We start from the raw sequence: 18477 nt of genomic DNA, 5'->3' as shown, positions 1-18477 counted from the left end.
TCGGTTTCTGAGTGAACAGGGAATATGTCGCGACATGCCGTTGATCAATTCACTAGCGCGCGCGGTACATGTGAACCCCACATAACGCCAGAGAGTCATTGGCCATGCTGGGCGTGGTCTGACTGCCGTATACTACATGCTCATTCCCACCTTCACTGTCTGCGGCTTTGAACGACGCTTGACTTCCCTTTCGCTCTTTCCCGCTTGCAAGTCCGACATCCAAGCCCGCATACCTTAGCATGGACGTCTACAGCCAAAGTTCCCATGCTGGTGGCCTTGTCGCTCGTGGTGGAGGACTTCACCCTCCGCCAGAGGTCATGTTGAACTGGCCGAAACCAAACTACGTCAACCCCGAGGAAAGAGGATGGGCAGCACCAATTGTGCTGTTGGTCTTTCTGGGCATAACGTTTCTCGTCTACGTTGCACGCATGTGGGCCCGAATCGCTATATCGAAGAACACTGGACTCGACGATATCCTCATCAGCCTCTCTATGATACCCCTGTTTGGATTGACAATAGCAACTGTACTTGGTAAGACTCGCGTTCGCATGCCATGATGTCTGCTGACGAGGAAAGGCATTCGAATCTATGGGTATCAGTGGCATAGCTGGGATCAAACAACCGAGACTTTGGTCACGTCACGAGAGGTATGTCGGTGTGCTTTGCATTTCTGTTTTTGCACTTACTGACCTTCTAGATTGCTCTCGCTATTGAACTCCTCTACATGATCTCTACATCACTAATCAAAGTCTCGATTCTGTGCTTTTATCGCCGTATCACTGGACGTCTCACGCACCAGTTTGTCTACTGTGAGTAGAAGTCACTGTATATTATCATGAGAACACGCTCTTATAATTCATGTGCAACAGGGGTATATGCCACTATTGCATTCTGTGTCATCTACGGTGTCGTGTTCACCTTTGCCATTCTCTTCACTTGCACGCCAATCGAGGGATTCTGGCGTTATTTCGACATAGCGTGGAGAATTCAAAACGAGTTGGTGTGTCGCGACGAGGGGGCGCTCATTGTGGCATGCGCAGCGATAAGCTCTGTTCAGGACTTTATCATTTGCCTGCTTCCTGTCCTCTTGATTTGGAACCTGCAGATCAGTAAGCGTCAAAAGCTTGCACTTTGTGGCATCTTTGGCATGGGACTGATTACGTGCTTTTGTGGCCTAATGCGTACATACTACGCTACAAAGCTATATTACTGTAAGCTCATTGTTAACCAGACTGGATGGTTCGGAAACCTAACGCTTGTAACGCAGTCACCTATGATATCACCTGGATTGCCTACTACGGCTGGATCTGGACAAACCTCGAAGCACAATTAGCCGTCATTTGCGCCTCGGCTCCCTCCCTCAAGGTCTTCTTCAACCGCTATTTTACACAGCACACCTCACGCGACGGCTACACTGGAAATATCAGCCGCGGAAAAACGCCCGAAGTAGCGTCGAAATTGGCATCGAATGCATTCTTATCAAAACATTCGCAGTTTTCATCACACAAATCTCAAATCCGAGGCGGTGATGCTACCCCTAGCGAGGAAATTCCGCTAGAAGGCATCCATGTCAATCACAAACTCCAGATCAGCATCGAGGAGCGAGACGATAGCAGTCACAAGAGTTTTGAAAGCACAAAGGCATTGACTGAGCTGCCGCCATCCCACCAAGCGTGGCGAGATAGAATAGAGTGGGCAGAGAGTTGCAGGAATGTCTGTGCCGCCTTCCGGCCAGGCAGCATGGGGAATCCTGGAATCCGGTCACGAGACGGCGATATCGAAACCGGCCGCGCTATTTGAATTGAAGAAAAACATAATACTATCATTATGCACTTGGCATACGGATCTTACTTTTTTGTACAACACTCGCTTTGTTTTCGAGCCTGATACCACTTGCATTTTTCTCACACACAGCGTATGACTTACCAAATTTGACGAATCTTTCGACTTTTATACAGGACTCCTGGGGACCTTTTAATACTTGGATTTATAGGAGGGGGGACGATTGCATGTAGCATACATTCTCTGGGCGGTCTTTTGAGCTGTTAATCACAAAAAGGTGGATATATACTTCCCACCTATAATACATCATTCTGGCTACAGGTCTCATACTGTACAATATCAGAATCGCATAAAAATTCAAATCAATCTACAAACCAAGCATCTCTTGTGTAACACTCCTCACAGCATACAACCCCATTTCCACGTCCCAAAAATACAAAGAAATCCAAATACAAGCCTCCTGCAGCCAAACCCCTCCGCACAGATCCCCTTACTACCTACCGCCTCGTGCGGCACTGTCACTGTCACTGTCACCTGTCAACCCATCCCCCCCCCTCAAAGACCAAACGTGCTCAACCCAAGAAACTCTCAGTTTAATATTACGATAAACCGCAGATCCCCCTCACTGACGCGGGGGGATAAGGTTCGTCCGTGTGTCTCGTAGTGCCGGGCAAAAAGGCCCGAAAAAACCACGTGGGGAGAAAAGCGCCGAGGTGTGTGTGCACGTGGGCATGTGGGTATAGTAGCTAGTAGGAAGGTTTGATCTACGTAGGTAGTGTGAAAGGGAGAGGAGAGGATGATGGTGCACCAATCGATAGTTTAACAATGTAACATTTATCCAGACAGCTAGCTAGTCTACACCGGTGTGTATGCAAATGTTTATTCTAACAGTGCCCTCCGTACCTCCTCCACCTCCTCCAGACTCCCACATATTAAGCCCCCCCGCTCATCCGTATCCGCCACCGCAACATCCAGTACGCGTTTCCCCGTTGCGGAATCCAGTGCCGCGCCACCTGCACACTCGATGATCAGAGCAATGGGGGTGAGTTCGTAGAGCCGGCGGAGTTTAGCTTTGCTCTGCGGTGTTACGGGGGAGATGTAGATACCGTGGCCCTTGACGAGGGCGTGCACGATATCCGGTACTAAACCGCCGCTGTAGCGCAGGGTGTATTTTCGCTGTATGAAATTCGTGATGAGACTCATGTATTTCGCGTCATCGGCCGCGGCGCGTAGGTTGGCGGGGGCGAAGTACCGGGTTTTCGTATCTGAAGGGGAAGCCAATTGTACGGTTGGCCGGATTACTTGAATGGATCCCGATGAGGAATATCCAACTTCAAAGCAGGTAGGTGGATGACCGGGGATGCGGATAGCGATGATGGCTGTGGTGCGAGGACCCAAGACACCGAGGATTGAGGCGATTTGCTGGGTGGATGGGTTGGAGTGCAGGGCTGAGGGTCCGGTCCAGATGCCGAGGATGGCGCCTACGCTCCAGTTTGGGGCGATGATAGAGGAGCCGTCGAGCGGATCGAAGGCTAGTGTGTATTGTTCGCTGGTTTCCGAACTGCGGCTTTCTGAGGATTTCTCGATTGGGTCTTCCTCGCTGCTGGCGGTGACTATGCTGGGGCAGTCTTTGATGGCTTGGCGGATGGCGTCCTCGGCGAGCACGTCGACGTTGAGTTGATCGTCACCGAATGCATTGGCGGTGCCGACTTGGGTTACACTGGGTGAAGTGCGCAGATGGCCGGCTATAGTGTGCACTGACTTTAAGAGGGATGGCAGGACAGAGTCGCGGAGCTGGGCGTACGAGTCTGGTATAAGGTTTTGGAGATGAGTCGCGAGGTCAGTGCCTGATGCCATGGCGGGTATTTTGTGCTCCGGGTTGGTTTGAATTCTTATGTTTCGGCCAGGCGCGTTGTTGAATTGAATGTTATTGAAATATCGTTGATGCGTCACATGTAGAATGGTTGTAGAAAGTAAGAAATTCTCCGGCTAGTGCTGTCCTATCCATGCTGTGACGTCGTAGTGGAGTTGAAGTCCACTGGTCGAGTAGCTCCACTGCACCCTTGCTTAGTTCATACCCTTTTGTGCATTTCTGTATATCTGCGACTTGAGTTCCTGCGGTGATAAACAGAAATGCCCAAATTGACTAGCTTCAGGCCAGCCAGTGTGTACGACGTTGGCTAAGATGCCGTGGCCTACTTTTACTGTCCGAGGCGCGGGGTAATGAATGGTAGTAGTACGACGGCGGGGTAGGCGTAGTACATATAAATTTTCTTCCAGATCATGCCATTATGCGTCATGGGCTCGTCCTCGTATATGAATGATCCTTTGGTTCGTATCGTCTCAGATCTAACCACATCGTCGGGCCACCTTGAATTATACTCTCGCTTCGCTCCAATCTAGACAGGATGCCGCAGGTTCTCAAGATCGCAGCCGCGCAATCTCGCACCCTCTCTACAACAGCCCAAACCCTCTCAGCCCTTGAAACTACCACCAAGCGCGCTGCATCTCAGGGAATAGACATACTCTTGTTCCCGGAAGCGTACTTGGGCGGATACCCTCGCACTTGCTCGTTCGGTGCTGCAGTCGGCGCACGCGCGCCCGAAGGTCGCGAGCAATTCCTGCACTATTTCCACGATGCTGTCGATCTAGGAGACACTCCAAATGGCGCAGGCGAAGACTGGATTGACCGAAAGCTCGAATTACCAAAGGGAAAGGAGTATAGAGGTGATGGCACGAGAGAAGAGCTGGAGAGGATTGCAAAGGAAACGGGTGTATTTGTCGTGACAGGACTGGTAGAGAAATCTGGAGGAACACTGTATTGTGGATCCGTTTTTGTAGATCCGAAGAGAGGTGTTTTGGGTAAGAGACGGAAGGTGATGCCGACAGGCAGTGAGCGCTTAGTATGGGGGATGGGCAGTGCGAGTACGCTAAGGGCAGTAACGACCGAGATCAAGGGCGTGAAGCTGTGCATGGGTTCGGCGATTTGCTGGGAAAACTACATGCCATTGCTAAGACAGAGTCTGTACAGCCAAAATGTCAATCTTTGGTTTGCGCCGACAGCGGATGCGCGCGATACTTGGGCTGCACTGATGCGGACCGTTGGGTGCGAGGGGCGTTGCTTTGTTCTCAGTGCAAACCAGTGCGTCAAGAGGAGGCATCTTCCTGAGTGGATAACAGGCGAAACAAGGAATGAAACAGCCCGCTCGCCAAGCATCGCAAGCAGTAGCGGAGTTGGTAGAACGATATTGCAACAGAGTGGCGGTGCCGCGCGCCGGCGAAGCACCATCACGAGGACAGAAGACGGCCATGAGATCTGCTTGCCATTGCCCAAGGGACAAGATGCAATAACTAACGGCGACTCATCAGCTATTGACTCCATAGAAGAAACCTCCAGCATCAAACTGCAGTCTTTCTCGCAACCTCGGTCATGGTCTGCAGACGGTGAAGAGTTCGTCTCTCGCGGTGGCTCAATAATCGTATCGCCTCTTGGTGAGGTGCTAGCCGGACCACTTTGGGAAAAGGACGATGAGCTCCTTGTCACAGAGGTTGATTTTGAAGATTGCGACCGAGGAAGACTTGACTTTGACTCTGCGGGAAGCTATTCGCGCATGGATAGCTTCAAACTCAGTGTCGAGGGTCTTGACCTGAACCCGCCGCCGATGTAAGAAGCATGATATATGTTTGAAAAAAGAGGTGGTCAAAAGCTCATTGCTTGATGTCTTCTTTATGTGAACTGAGTCCAGTATAGTCTTCACGGTTTGTATAAATGTAACGTATAGGTTATAAATACCCAATCTCCTGCGTAGCACCTACTCGCAAAAATTGGCAGTCAAGTCTTCGCATTCAATTTAACGTTTTAACCTCGACAGAAGACTTCAATATGTCTCCTAATTTCGTTACAAAGCGAATCCAACCCTGTGCGGGAATGCCGGTCCACGAGCTCGTCTGTGGGCACATCATCCAAGCTATTTTCTTCAACCTGGACGCATCCTCAAAATGCGCTTCAAACTGTAAATGCATTAACATAAACGCCCGGAGAGAGCCGATATTTCTCTGTCCACAGTGCCATGAAGCATATCGGTCCTACCTATACGACGCACGGAAAGTAGAATGTGCGAAAGAAGGAGATGTCAGCTGTTTGAACATAGGTGATAAGCAGACAAATGAGACTCGTGAGACTACGGGCGAAGTGCAGAACTCTATCGGTTTTTCCCGTTTTGTTCCATTGGTCGAGGGCTCAAAGGAAGATTTAAAGTTTGAAAAGGCCGTTAAACGTAACTACAAGTGGAAGGTGAAGGGTGAGACGTTACGCTCCCGCAAACCAGTTGAGCAAGACACGATAATAGTGATGGAGTCATACTAAGTACGGTATGATCTGGGCGAGAAGAGCAACCACTGGACTGGGGTCTTCATTGGGTGTGACTTTAGAGTTCAAGAAAGCTTCGTATCAATCTTGCCTTGTATTCCACATTTCAAGGGAGATCTAGAACTTCGTCCCGGTTCGGAAGCCAAGCCGAAGAAAATTACTGTGCCCGTTCATGCCGTCCCGCTTTCCGGGATATCCAAACCTTCGGTTAATCAGCACCCCTCAGTCGGATATTAGGCTTACAAAACTTTCTATATATTGGTAGGATTTCGGTAGGATTTCGGTAGGATTTCGGTAGTATTCAAAATCCCTGTTAGCAAGAACTTTTGAAAGTCTTCTCTGTGATAGACACTAAAATCCCCGCTGGTCTAACTAGTTAAAAACAAGCTAGAAAACAAGCTAGAAGACAAGCTAAAATGCGAGCTTAAAGATGAGCTAAGCATTTAGCCAAAACTAGCTAGAAAACGTGCTAGAAAACTAGCCAAACAACGAGCCAAGATACAAGCTTAAAAATCAGCCAGAAAATGAGCTCGAAAACTAACCTTGCGCTGGACTATCCTAGAGTAGCTACGGAAGCTAGAGAAATAATTAAAAAAATCCGCTCTCCGCAGGAGCCGCAAGAGGCAAAGAGCGCACGCTATAGGCACGCCTTATATCATATATGAAATAGGTAGATTTTGACAGCCTAGCTAGTAGTGCTTGGACTCCGACCCGCGTCTCATGATGGTTAGAAGCACACCTCGACGGTTTTACCGCCTCCTCCAAGAACGCGCAACGCACACTTAATGTGCTTGATGTGAATTGTGCGACTAGTGATTGCATTGCTTGGATTGCTCTGTGACTTCACTGACTACTGTGATCTTGAAGTAGTCGAGACCCAACGGCGTAGAGCGGCACGGGGTTGTGGAAGTTGGAAGTTCAAGTGAAGGTGATAAGTACTGTAATACTGGGTTTAGCTGACTAAAGTATGTGGCGCTTCTGATACGCCGCTTATTCCAAGGGTGCCACGTGTGATGCTGACACGAGTGCACTGTATAGATTCGGCGCTTGAATGTCATCTCCAGTCTACATGATCACTGCGCGGCAGTGCTTCGCCAAGGCCAGGGATTTCCAATTTCGTGGACGGGATGCTGTGTAGCGCTGTTCCTGTCCGTGAACTCGATCTCCTCGGAGCTCCAACAACGAAAAGAGGAAAGGCAGCCAAGTCAGCAACCGTGTTCATCATGCGCTAGTTACATTGGTACGCAGGGGACGACTCTCGTTAACATTGATTTCCAACATTACAAGGATATCAGGTGCGCAGAAGATAGGCGCCACCTCCTCTTGCACTGCGGAATCATTTAACTTGGTAAAGGCTAAAGGACGAAAGCATCGAACGATTGCTTCGAAGAGTCCGAATCCACTGATGCGGTTGCACTGTTTTCGCTGCCAACTTACGACCGCTTCTGCTTGTAAGAAGAGGGGTACTATTTCTCTCGGCGCTTACTAGGGCGATAGTACCTTCATCCTGCAGTAAAGCACTTATTCGCTCCCTCCGATTCCTTTTACGCGAACCAGGACCGTTGCGGCTGACGTAACGATATTATGATTTTAGAATAGGGTTTTAATTGACCGAATGCAACATTACGACCAATTAGGCGATCGGTCTCTCGAACAGGCGGTGCGGCTTCTGGCTATGAATGTTCAGCTGATCGGGAAACTCACCTGAGGGACGACGTCGACCAGAAGGAGGTCTGAACGTGAGTGGTACAATAACTGGATCTGTAAAAAGCTACTGGTGTACATAGGTATATTCCGTTAGCTCGATTAGATTCTATCAGAAGAAGACATAAGGATTCAAGGGATGCCCTAGTAAATATCTAAGCAGATGTCCTTGGCAACGGGACAGGCCTTTGCTTAATCTTAGTAACTCTAGCATTACCCCAGTATAGCTACAAAAATCGTTAGTGTTACCCTAGTGAGCGTTATGTTATTCTAGGTCCGATTGGCTGATATATTGAGCTAACGGGATATGCTCGTGTACGCTAGTATTAGAGCGACGGAATGTCACAGAGAGAGGGCTAGACGGTGAGTAGTACAATGATGGAATCTGCAAAGGCTACGCCGTAGTATCACGGCGACGGAATGTTCCCTTAGAACACTTTGAACCCAGTTGCTAGCAATGGACATGCTCGTGGTCAAGCAGCCCTCGAACAGTATAAGTATGCAGGTCGCAGCCACCCATCTACTCATCACTTCGCACAACATCTACAACATCAACAACCACAAGGAACACCTCAGCCTTCCCACTCTTCTTTCAGTACGAGTACTTCCACCGCCATCATGCAATTCTCTACGATCCGCAACTTCACTCTCGCCGTTCTCGCAGGTTCAGCACTGGCTCTTCCTGCTGTCACTGAAGATGCTGGGAGCGTCGCCAATGTTGAGGTGAGCCAAGTCAATGTTGAGGTGAGCCAATCTACAGTTTTTGCTAGAAATTCAGTATCGATGGAAAAGCTAAGCAGTGAACAGGCTCCCGCCATGCTCGAGAAACGGATTGTTCCCGCTATAGTCTTGCTTAAAGTCATCGGAGGCAAGCTCTTTGCTGGTGCAATAAGTGCGGCAATCGAGCGCGCGAAAGATGCCCTCGCACCTTCAGTGGAAGGCTGGAAAGATTTCGACCAGGTAAGCTAATGCCACACTTGAATTTATACCATGTGTTAACAAATCGCTTTAGGCTCGCACAGCCTTTATGCAGGAGCATATTCGGGATCTTTACGCGACCCGAGTACCAGGCACCAAGGGCGTTATTTGCATGAATGGGCCATACTCTACTAGTCCTGGCGCTGTGTTTGAAGGTCCTGCCACTGAGAAATTCTCGTGGGATATTTACCACACCACGTAAGCTCCTTAATTCTTCCTACAGCTGTAAAAAGGTTATACTAACACTGTTTCAAAAGCTATGCTTGTTTCGAGGTTTATTCAGGCTCTGTTACCAACAATGGTGACGGTGGATGGGTCAATGTAAGTTGCCTGTCAATATTAGTTTCAAATTCAGATACTAATGAGTCCAAAGTGGGCCGCGCAAGGCTGTTCTATCAGCGGCCATACCATCCACTGTTAAAAAGACACCTAGTCGCTCTCAAATGCTGTCGCAAGTATAAGCTGGCAACCACAAGAGCTTTGTGGATCGCGATGAGCGCCTAGAGAGAGATCAAAGGCTCTTTTTGTTTCAACAACTTGGAGTTTCGACGCCTAAGTATATAGAGACAAATAGAGCTAGAGTGAGAGTTATAGTAAGAGTTCATAGTTTAATTTTGATTTTATTTGATTTTATAACGCACTGGTTCTCTTAATATGTTTACAAAAAAGAATCCTTTTCATTTTCTATGACTCTATAAACAGAAACCTGTTAAAATACACTAAATAGCGGTTTATGTACATTGTATCAAAAGATTTATTTTATAACTACTAAATGAATATTGATTTTGAATGTAACGATGTTCCTATTTCTAATTTTTTCTAGATAGAGCCTAGATTGCTACAAGGTTAGGTTTAGCAGCGGCAAAACAGATTTCTACTGAACAGGTCCCCCAGCCGGTTAAACTATAGTACTAACCCGTCTTGTGTATCCTTTGCCCACGCCACATGATACTGTTGCATCGTCATGGTTGTCGCGCCAATCATTGTCTACGCTGGACGCTGTTGGGTCGCTGATTCCAGCGGCGGCCCGTCATTCCTGTATGTATGCCGGCAAAGGCTCATCGTGACACGACCCGCGCGGGCAATTACCCCGGTGCAGGCAGATGAGATTGGACATGGGTTGCAGCCACCCCCGCCATTAATGCTTCGCCGTTCAGGTAAGCTCCGTATAAGTAAGCTTGAGGCCGCGCAATTTTGCTTGGTATATCTTGTCTTCCACTCTTTGCTTATTCAACCACCACATTTTCCCGTTGAATTGGTGGTATCGCACCTCCACTTTTACACGCTCGCTCTTTGAGCAGATATGACAAAAACGGTTGCAGCCCCGGAGTATGATAAGGAGGTTTCTGAAGCGCAAATCGCAGAGGACCGACTTGAGCCTGTAATGCTTGAAGCAGGTTCTAGTAAAGATGATCCGAGGCAGACATTGCAGCCGCCGCCGCTGGTGGCTGCTATGACTCCCGAGGAGCGAGATCTAGCCGAAAAGCGGTTGCGGAGGAAAATCGATACGAGGTTGATGCCCATGGCTATTCTGATGTACATCATGAGTAAGTCGAGTTGACACTAAGTTACAAGGTGATGCGATGGTTAAGATGGGGACTGATTCTGCCAGACTACCTTGATAGAAACAATATCGCTGCTGTACGTCTGGCTGGTCTCCAAGAAGAATTAAACCTCTCTAGTGTACAGTACCAGGTACGACTACACCATTTAATTGCGTTCAAAACTGCGGAGCGTATACTTACCTTGTCCAGACCATCATCTCCATCCTTTTTGTTGGGTACATTCTCATGCAAGTCCCCTCTAACCTCTTCCTTAATAAGTTCGGAAAACCTGCACTCTACCTACCAACTTGTATGGTTGTTTGGGGTATTATCTCCGGAGCTACAGCTGGATGTCAAAATTTCGGCGGACTGATTGCATGCCGTTTTTTTCTCGGAGTCATCGAGGCTGCATAGTTGAGTATTGCTTAAATATATTATAAGTTAGTTTTTAACATTTTCTAGCTTCCCCGGCTGCCTGTTCTATCTCAGTGCCTGGTATACAAGGAAAGAGCTTGGGTTCAGAACTGCGGTGTTGTACTCTGGGTCTCTGATATCAGGCGCCTTCGGTGGGCTAATCACAGCGGGCATCAAAGAGAACATGGATGGGACGCATGGATTGCGAGCATGGCGCTGGGTGTTCATTATAGAGGTAATTTCTTCAAGAAAGTGTTTAAAAAATGCTAATTTTTGCAGGGCGCTATCACTGTCGGCATTGCCCTTTTGGCGTTTTGGATACTGCCAAACTTCCCACTCACAACATCATGGCTGACCGATGAAGAACGTCAGCTTGCTGTCTTTCGGCTAGAAGAAGACATTGGCGAGGAAGATTGGGTATCTTCAGAGGCGCAGACCTTTTTCCAGGGCCTCAAACTTGCTTTGGTCGACATCAAGACCTGGGTCTTCACAATCATGCTCCTCTCCATTGTCTCATCAGCATCGGTAACAAACTTCTTCCCAACTGTGGTGAAGACTCTTGGATACTCGAATACCGAAACACTGTTACTTACAGCCCCGCCTTACCTCCTTGCGGTCATCACGACTTATCTCAACGCCTGGCACGCAGACCGTACAGGCGAACGCTTCCTCCACATCGTACTCCCACTCTGTGTCGGCGTATTCGCCTTTATCCTGGCAGCTGCTACTCACACAACAGCACCTCGATACGTTTCCATGATGCTTATGGTACCGGGTGTGTATACGGGCTACGTCGTTGCATTGGCTTGGATTTCCAACTCGTTGCCGCGTCCGCCTGCTAAGAGAGCGGCGGCGTTGGCATTCATCAACGCTGTCAGCAACTCGAGCTCGATCTATGCTAGTTACATGTATCCACAGCCAAAGAAGGGGCAGCCAAAATTGACCGTACCCTTGAGTGTAGATTGTGCGACGGCTGCGTTGGCGATTATCATGGCGGGCATTATGCGCATCATTCTTGTACGACTCAACAAGAGGCTTGACCGAGGCGAACATGTTGAGGGCGCAATCAACAGTGTCCCACGTGCCGGGCAAGAGCGTGGATTTAGATTCTTGGTCTAGAATGACGATATCAACAGTTTGGAGGACAGCAGGGGCGCACGAGATAGAGTTAGTAATATGCGTCAAGTGATTTATGCGCTCTTGTTGCTTTTTTTGCCACCTCCTGACCTTCTCCGCACCGGATGACGAGTCGCATGGTAGTAAAGATTATCCTTCTGGATTTCCACGAGTCACTGTTAGTACAACTCATGTCGCATACTTTGTCGTGGTCCGGTTGCATGCAAAGCTCGCTAGTGTAAGTGGGTGGTGTTAATAGCGAAACTCGAAGCTTCTGTAGCGTCATCGGCCCGGGCAAAGCTTGGCGCCATCACGAGTGTGGCCCAGCGCGTCGCGACTCATCACCTCTCACTCGTCCACAACCTTCCATCCCAGCAGCGCATCATCCATCGGGCTTCTATTCGCGCTTTCGTTCCAACATCGCTATCGGCCCGCCTCAATTGTAATATGCACTTTTGGCCGCCCAACATCTATTGCGATAACAACCGACCAGCCCTTTGCGATAGGTGTAGTTAGCGTGGGTTGTACACGACTGCAAGTGCCCTGTGCACACACGATGCGCTTTCACAAGACCATACGAAATACTACGTCAATTGTCTCACCACGCCCTTGACCACATATTCATCTGTTGTCTGTTCAGTAGCAGATACTGCTCCTGGCTTTTGGTCCCTCGCTTACTTGGACATTTCCAAGGCAACCACGCGTCGTCAGCTGACGCACTGCCATATCGACAACCCTCAACTCAAACTTGGACTTTAGCTGTCCCCACAATGGATTTCTCAAGTAGCGCTTTTCGGTCTGCCCCGACTTCCAAAGTCTCAGACGATGTCATGTCTCATGCAAACCTCGTCATGGCGTGTAGATGGGGGTGGACCAGTTCGCCAAGTGCAGAGAGCGGTGGCCCAAATTCACCCTTTGCCACCGCCACACAACCTTCCTCATCAGCCTCGACATTCAATAATGTACGGTCAAAACGATTTGCACCGTGTCAAGGCCGTCTCTACCATCAGCTCTTGTGTTCGCATCGCATCCGCACAGATTTAGTCGAAGACTGCGGTACAAACTGCGTCGAACCTTACGGAAACACCGTAGAGGCTGCCTTCATCTGCCACGAGTGCATACAAGCAGAAGCTGCCAAGATTTGGGAAGAGCGACAAGCGCAGCACAACGCTTTGTACTCACCAATCGAGCAAATGTCACAGGAGCAGTACGATCAATGGTATGCCGAACATCGGCAGTTGGAGGCAGACTTCTCCCGTGACCAGCGAGTCTACGAGATGGAGCTCAAAGCCAAGACGCGCCCAAGTAACATCTGCTCTGCCATGGAGGCCAGTAAAGAGGAAATGGAATTTGCCAACGAGCTCGACTCTCTATCACTATCTTTGATGGCCTCCAATACCTCGACAGCTGGTCCTGCACCGCTTCAGGCTCAGAACCGAACCCGGACGAGTTTAGCTACAGACCCAGAAGAGCAACTACATTGGGATTTGAACACTCTTGCTCTGGATCGCGGATCTTGCGGCATTGAATACACTGCTTCACAGCCAAACAATGGTGTGAAGTCAACTCGGCAACTCGATGTAGAGGAGCTATGGAGGAAGCCCCGAAATTGAGACTGAACAGCCGTGTGACTTGGCGACTACTGGGTGTGTATTAGAAATTGTCTTGTCGGTTAGCGATAGCATGGTCTGGCGTATGAATAGAAATTTGATAGCCTTCTTCATCATCATCACATGTAACATGGCTTGTATTTTCGAAATACTGTCATTAGATTCATTCGTGCAATGTACACTCAATTACAAAACTCGTAGTTCATGGCATATATTTGGGGTATACATCCCTTTTCCATTGATATTTTGTGTCTTGCTCGCACTGCTGAGCTGAGTTGACATAATAGCATCGACTGTGTTGCCGATGGCGATAGAAATCCGTAAGGTGGAGACGCATGTGGAGGGGCTCGGCCAAGCTTCCACCCCACCATTTGAGTAAATTCATACCATGATCCCCCACTGGTCGAGCCCTTCTTGTATGTAGTGTAATCTTTCTATCGTGTCTCCAATATGAATTTTGCAAATCAACAATTTTCCATCAGATCATCCACTGGAGCCTTGGCGCAATGGTAGCGCGTTGGTTTTCGGCCTTGTCTGCCTGTTCACCAAAGGTTGAGGGTTCGAGCCCCTTGGGCTTCGGTTCTTTTTGTCCCAGTGACATGACCTTGCTTTTTGCACTTGTTATGTGTAGAGCAGTTGAAGTACTAGTTTTAGGCTTACTACTTTTTTATTTGTAGCGTTTCTTATGTTCATATTTCCAAGCAAGTCCCACACTTCAGTAGATAGCTAAGCAAGGGTACAATTATGATGTGTTTACTTGATAAATAAGGCTCACATGATGTCATGAGTAACTCGTATGCTAATATTTTAAAGTGTTACTCTAGAAAGCTGGTAAATTGTACCCCTGGGCTTGCTATTAATGGAGGTATAGAAGACGTCATATCACACGTCGATCCAAAGCTTAATATTAGTCACCTATGAGACGATATATTTTCGTCTCCAAGACTTTGCACGGGCATCTTAGTATTAGTAGCAGGAATAAGGGATGTCAAAAGATGTATTGTCTTGGCCTTGCGCCTGCTGCCTGATGTTAGAGGATATATTGATCTGCATTTCGCAGTGCCACATAGCCACCAACGAAAAGATATGGCTCTACTACGGTTCTGTCTGGCGAGACTTATGATGTAGCCCTGCACCTAAATGACAAAAATGAACAAAGCGGAAAAGACTAATCTCGATCGAGCACCTATGGACAAAGTCTTTCTTCACGGTGAAGTTTGGTACACTGGTAAGTTCAATCCAAGAGTATCTTGTTGGTTGTCCAGTAGGCTGAAACAGGTCAAAAAAATAGGCAAGCTAATGAAATTTAGATTTAAATACTAGAACACACTTTACACAACAGATACATAAAAAGTGAGAGAAGCAGATATGGAGCTATGTAAGCCAGAAACTGTACCCTCAGCGTAAAACCCGAACTCAGATTACTCGTCAGCATAGAAAACTCCCTCGCAGCTTCCGTCGGCCTGAAAAGATATGCACAAGCCCACTATCAAAAATAACCAAGAACTCCCCTCTCCATTCAACCAACCCCATTCAAGATACCTTACCCCACCCGACCAATCCCTTAATCCCGCCTCCTCCCCATCTCCCCCGTCTAGCTCCTAAATACCAATAGCCCACCCTCCACCCTCCCAATAAACTTACCTACCCGATCTCTCCTCCCAAAGAGCCGCACCCCTTAACTCCCAACCTCGACCATTCACGCACACGCACACAGCTCACCGATCGAGATCGGAGATCGCCACGCCCAACATCGGAAAATACGGACCGAATGTCGACTTGAGGAATAAGCTTAACCCCATGTTTATGTATGTAAAAATTTAGTTATAGTACTACATGACATAAGTATAGTACAGGCCTTGTGCTTATCTGCACTCCACCCACTTCCGCACACGTGTGGACGAAGAATACGTGCATCGTGTGCATCTCGCGCTCTATGCGCAGTAACCAATGCGGAGCATACGCGATGCTCGCTTGCACCTTGTGAAGGATAGAAAACAGGGGGGTTTCGATAGTAAGGAGCGTGGGATACGAAGTTCCCCGGGCGACCCCGAGTATTGGTTCAGCGACCTGGTGTTCGAAGCCAAGGTGCACGGTGTATCTCTATTTATTGAGGCGTTGGGCTAGATGCGTTATAGGGGATGAGATAGCGCAAGGTATGGAGCGTTGAAGAACATAGTGCAAATGGGAGGAAGGGGTGCGAGAGGGATATTGGAATGCGCGAGACGCGACTATGTAGAAAAGGAAAAAAAACGCGAAGTTTTAATTGGGCGTAAACGCAATGTGACGAGGTGTCACCTACATTTATGCTTCATTGACTTGACCAGATATTATACATACATACAAACAAAAAGTATGCAGGGACTAAACTACTTAATAACGCCCCCAATGCAGCCCTAACTTCCTTCGTATATCCCATCCCACATTCACCATCATACATTAGAAAGAAAAAAGACAAAAAAGGATTTCCTCAATCATAAACATCGTTATATATACATGGTTTATTCTTTTTGATTACCTGCTCCTCCCTCCAGTCGCAACTTCGGGGGTGGTGAAAACTCTAAAGGGAGTTCGCCGTGTCCGATAAAACTCGGAGACACCCGCGCGGTACAATCCAAAACCCTGGTTTTAGAGTACGTAAACAAGGTTGACAGGGGAAGTGCAAACGCAATGTGCAACATTCGTAAATATAGTTTGCCTTATCTGCAGCAGGGACTTGTCTTTGCTCGGCACGGGGCGTCGGAAACCGCTTGCCGTGTGACGCCAAGGCGTGGCATCAAGGGAGATGGCATGGTCGTAGACTTTGAAGGCAGCCAAGGTTTATCCAGTTGGTTTTTCTTTCTCAGAGGATGAGTGCATATCTGTTTTATTAATGGTACCGCATGTATGCGTCTGTGACTAAGGAGCCAAGCGAAACCGAGCCCTGAGGCTGAGGGAGAAGAGCACCTCGATGATGGCATCCCTTACGTCAGGTACCTTCGAGGTCATTGCGTTTATGTATGTACGTAGTGTGGTGCCTGCGAACAGCGGGGTTGTAGGATAGTATAACGGTAACCTGTCAATACCGGTACCGCAAGCCGTCAAGTCGCACAATGCTGCGAAGAATGTCTCGCATGCACGTGTCGAAAAATCCGTGGAGTAGTAAGCTATGTGCACTGGGCGTACTGATCGCCAAAGCTAGTTGTCTGGACGTTGCCTAATGCGGCATTATGGTCGAGCTTAGCTTCACCCCAATCCTCATCCGGCTCCGCGGAATATGGGTGGATGCGCCTGTATCCGTCCAGTCTGTTGGCCTAGCAAAACTTTATTCAAGCCGGTCGCGCGATAGTAACGAGTCCCTAAGTCTCGATTTGAGTCATCCGAACATGGAACCTGTCCTGGGTTGTGTATTGTCCGCAGCAGGCGCAAGGATGACAGGGTCCGGGCGTACTATCAGCTCGACAAACTCGGGTGTTTTGGGGAGCAGCAAGGTTGATCCTGTGGGGTCGGCGTTCCCGTATTCTAGGTCGTTGTCCGAGATGCGTATCATACGAGATGAGCGATGATTTGATTGCTGACTGCTCTTCAGAGTGCTGGATGTAGGCGGTGCTCCAGAACCAAGTCGCGAAAGCGGAAGCGTTACTTGTACTTGAACCAAAGCAACCTTCATCAGCGGTCTTAGTGTGGCTGTGCATCCGGCAATGATGCATGTTCCCACTTCGATGGTACTCCACATACAGATGTGGACGGCTTGGTAGAAGTAGTCGCCATTTTTTAGTACGCCCTTGATGTATTTGAATCGTATGAGTGAGCATACCGCGCCGCTGTCAAATTTTAGTAGTGAGTCTGGATATGGTCTTGTAGGATCGTACAGTGTGGCCACTACCAAGATGATGCCGACTGAAATTTTGGCTCGTCGCTCCATTGGAGAATTCCAAAGCACCAGGGCTGGCATGAAAAGGAAGGCGATATCCGTGACGGAATTGAATACAGCTAAAGAACCAAAATTAGCTTCTTACAGGCTATGAGTCGGTTGGTGCTTGTCGTACCTTGCTGGTAGGCCATGAATATGTCGAGTTGAATAGGCGTACAGTCTCGAATCAGTTCCCGGATGAGATACTGATCCAGGTCGGGGCCACACCGAAGGAAGATGTAGAGATAGGTACAGATTGACGATATGATGCTGAGAGTGACAAAAACACATATGACCGTCAAATGCCATCGCTTGACTACGATGCGGGCGAAGAAGATGGCAAGGGATATCTTGATGAGCATCATGGTCAAGACGTAGGAGGATTCAGAAACAGTGGCAATCTACAATAGTCAGCTAGGCAGAGGTAGAAGGGTGACGGAATGCGAGTACCTTCATCAGGCGGTTCAATTGATCAAAGTCGGCTATAACGGTACCGCCACCATGGTGGAAGATGTAAATGATTGTTCCACAGTATACAGTGAATATCGCCTACTCAGGTTAAGACAGAGAATGAGTGAATCGGGGGCAGTACCTACTCCTACCGATACCATGGCAGTATCGTCCCAGCCGAAGTTAGAAATGATCACAGTGCGAGTGTAGACCCGTAAGGATATGAAGATCCATGAGAGGATAAGAAAGGCGATGATGAGCCTGTAGGTATGCACCATCAGGTGTGACACTTCTCCAGGAGCCGGCTCATCCATGATGCCGTGACTAGCAGTCTGGATAGATATGAAATGGCACGCCCGAGGTGTTCGATCGCCAGGGCGCAAGAAAAAGAGATGCGTATTGAAGGAAGAAGCGAATATGTTGGACAACGTACGCCCGAAGCTAAGACAATTGACGCGACACGAACTGGCGCGACCCAAACAATAGCTGAAAACGCTACATGTCACTTATAGATAGGGGAGGGGGAGAGAGAGACGGATTGAAGAGGGAACGGTTCGTGGGCCAGATTGAGAACGACAAGAGGCAGTGCAGAAAGTGCCGCGTTAGTTCTTTGATTAA

At 48.5% G+C, this 18477-nt stretch overlaps 7 protein-coding genes and 1 non-coding gene across 8 annotated transcripts; 6 read left to right on the top strand and 2 right to left on the bottom strand.

The window, feature by feature from the left end:
• Window positions 1–165: 165 nt before the first annotated feature.
• COCSADRAFT_129096 (uncharacterized protein) lies at window positions 166–2031 on the top strand. The gene is made up of 5 exons (XM_007707486.1): window positions 166–531; window positions 577–647; window positions 698–809; window positions 870–1211; window positions 1268–2031. The coding sequence occupies exons 1-5, from the start codon at window positions 240–242 to the stop codon at window positions 1798–1800; spliced, it is 1350 nt and encodes a 449-aa protein (XP_007705676.1). The 5' UTR covers window positions 166–239; the 3' UTR covers window positions 1801–2031.
• A 588-nt stretch (window positions 2032–2619) lies between these two features.
• COCSADRAFT_41694 (uncharacterized protein) lies at window positions 2620–3893 on the bottom strand. Its single transcript, XM_007707365.1, has one exon. It carries the CDS (start codon window positions 3637–3639, stop codon window positions 2662–2664), a length of 978 nt encoding a protein of 325 aa, XP_007705555.1. The 5' UTR covers window positions 3640–3893; the 3' UTR covers window positions 2620–2661.
• Window positions 3894–4030: 137 nt separating this feature from the next.
• On the top strand, window positions 4031–5758 carry COCSADRAFT_41693 (uncharacterized protein). The gene has a single exon (XM_007707364.1). The coding sequence runs from the start codon at window positions 4191–4193 to the stop codon at window positions 5448–5450; it is 1260 nt and encodes a 419-aa protein (XP_007705554.1). The 5' UTR covers window positions 4031–4190; the 3' UTR covers window positions 5451–5758.
• Window positions 5759–8360: 2602 nt separating this feature from the next.
• COCSADRAFT_41692 (uncharacterized protein) lies at window positions 8361–9496 on the top strand. Its single transcript, XM_007707363.1, has 5 exons — window positions 8361–8599; window positions 8663–8815; window positions 8868–9031; window positions 9091–9154; window positions 9207–9496. The coding sequence occupies exons 1-5, from the start codon at window positions 8474–8476 to the stop codon at window positions 9252–9254; spliced, it is 555 nt and encodes a 184-aa protein (XP_007705553.1). The 5' UTR covers window positions 8361–8473; the 3' UTR covers window positions 9255–9496.
• Window positions 9497–10061: 565 nt separating this feature from the next.
• Window positions 10062–12105, top strand: COCSADRAFT_129086 (uncharacterized protein). Its single transcript, XM_007707485.1, has 5 exons — window positions 10062–10380; window positions 10446–10528; window positions 10588–10790; window positions 10840–11026; window positions 11071–12105. The coding sequence occupies exons 1-5, from the start codon at window positions 10137–10139 to the stop codon at window positions 11908–11910; spliced, it is 1557 nt and encodes a 518-aa protein (XP_007705675.1). The 5' UTR covers window positions 10062–10136; the 3' UTR covers window positions 11911–12105.
• Window positions 12106–12199: 94 nt separating this feature from the next.
• COCSADRAFT_41690 (uncharacterized protein) lies at window positions 12200–13737 on the top strand. Its single transcript, XM_007707362.1, has one exon. The coding sequence runs from the start codon at window positions 12678–12680 to the stop codon at window positions 13518–13520; it is 843 nt and encodes a 280-aa protein (XP_007705552.1). The 5' UTR covers window positions 12200–12677; the 3' UTR covers window positions 13521–13737.
• A 272-nt stretch (window positions 13738–14009) lies between these two features.
• COCSADRAFT_t94 lies at window positions 14010–14096 on the top strand. The gene has a single exon. It is a non-coding gene; the product is annotated as a tRNA-Arg (tRNA).
• Window positions 14097–16674: 2578 nt separating this feature from the next.
• Window positions 16675–18267, bottom strand: COCSADRAFT_264020 (uncharacterized protein). Its single transcript, XM_007707484.1, has 5 exons — window positions 18006–18267; window positions 17860–17958; window positions 17546–17810; window positions 17369–17489; window positions 16675–17320 (listed from the first exon to the last, which is right to left on the bottom strand). The coding sequence occupies exons 1-5, from the start codon at window positions 18171–18173 to the stop codon at window positions 16873–16875; spliced, it is 1101 nt and encodes a 366-aa protein (XP_007705674.1). The 5' UTR covers window positions 18174–18267; the 3' UTR covers window positions 16675–16872.
• Between the last annotated feature and the right edge of the window lie 210 nt (window positions 18268–18477).

Source organism: Bipolaris sorokiniana, assembly GCF_000338995.1.
Source record: "Bipolaris sorokiniana ND90Pr unplaced genomic scaffold COCSAscaffold_19, whole genome shotgun sequence".
In the NCBI taxonomy this organism is placed as follows: Eukaryota; Fungi; Ascomycota; class Dothideomycetes; order Pleosporales; family Pleosporaceae; genus Bipolaris; species Bipolaris sorokiniana.
The sequence above is the reverse complement of the archived record's forward strand: the minus strand, read 5'-3'. Positions and strand labels throughout refer to the sequence as shown.

Excerpts from the sequence above, each read along its gene's own strand:
- COCSADRAFT_129096 (XM_007707486.1), top strand. The coding sequence starts at position 240 with ATGGACGTCTACAGCCAAAGTTCCCATGCTGGTGGCCTTGTCGCTCGT. Across the intron at positions 648-697 it reads CTTTGGTCACGTCACGAGAG|ATTGCTCTCGCTATTGAACT; the intron begins GTATGTCGGTGT and ends CTGACCTTCTAG. Across the intron at positions 810-869 it reads CACGCACCAGTTTGTCTACT|GGGTATATGCCACTATTGCA; the intron begins GTGAGTAGAAGT and ends CATGTGCAACAG.
- COCSADRAFT_41694 (XM_007707365.1), bottom strand. The coding sequence starts at position 3,639 with ATGGCATCAGGCACTGACCTCGCGACTCATCTCCAAAACCTTATACCA.
- COCSADRAFT_41693 (XM_007707364.1), top strand. The coding sequence starts at position 4,191 with ATGCCGCAGGTTCTCAAGATCGCAGCCGCGCAATCTCGCACCCTCTCT.
- COCSADRAFT_41692 (XM_007707363.1), top strand. The coding sequence starts at position 8,474 with ATGCAATTCTCTACGATCCGCAACTTCACTCTCGCCGTTCTCGCAGGT. Across the intron at positions 8,600-8,662 it reads TGAGCCAAGTCAATGTTGAG|GCTCCCGCCATGCTCGAGAA; the intron begins GTGAGCCAATCT and ends AGCAGTGAACAG. Across the intron at positions 9,032-9,090 it reads TGGGATATTTACCACACCAC|CTATGCTTGTTTCGAGGTTT; the intron begins GTAAGCTCCTTA and ends CTGTTTCAAAAG.
- COCSADRAFT_129086 (XM_007707485.1), top strand. The coding sequence starts at position 10,137 with ATGACAAAAACGGTTGCAGCCCCGGAGTATGATAAGGAGGTTTCTGAA. Across the intron at positions 10,381-10,445 it reads TATTCTGATGTACATCATGA|ACTACCTTGATAGAAACAAT; the intron begins GTAAGTCGAGTT and ends TGATTCTGCCAG. Across the intron at positions 11,027-11,070 it reads GCTGGGTGTTCATTATAGAG|GGCGCTATCACTGTCGGCAT; the intron begins GTAATTTCTTCA and ends TAATTTTTGCAG.
- COCSADRAFT_41690 (XM_007707362.1), top strand. The coding sequence starts at position 12,678 with ATGGATTTCTCAAGTAGCGCTTTTCGGTCTGCCCCGACTTCCAAAGTC.
- COCSADRAFT_264020 (XM_007707484.1), bottom strand. The coding sequence starts at position 18,173 with ATGGATGAGCCGGCTCCTGGAGAAGTGTCACACCTGATGGTGCATACC. Across the intron at positions 17,959-18,005 it reads CTGCCATGGTATCGGTAGGA|GCGATATTCACTGTATACTG; the intron begins GTAGGTACTGCC and ends TAACCTGAGTAG. Across the intron at positions 17,321-17,368 it reads ATCTTGGTAGTGGCCACACT|CGGCGCGGTATGCTCACTCA; the intron begins GTACGATCCTAC and ends AAAATTTGACAG.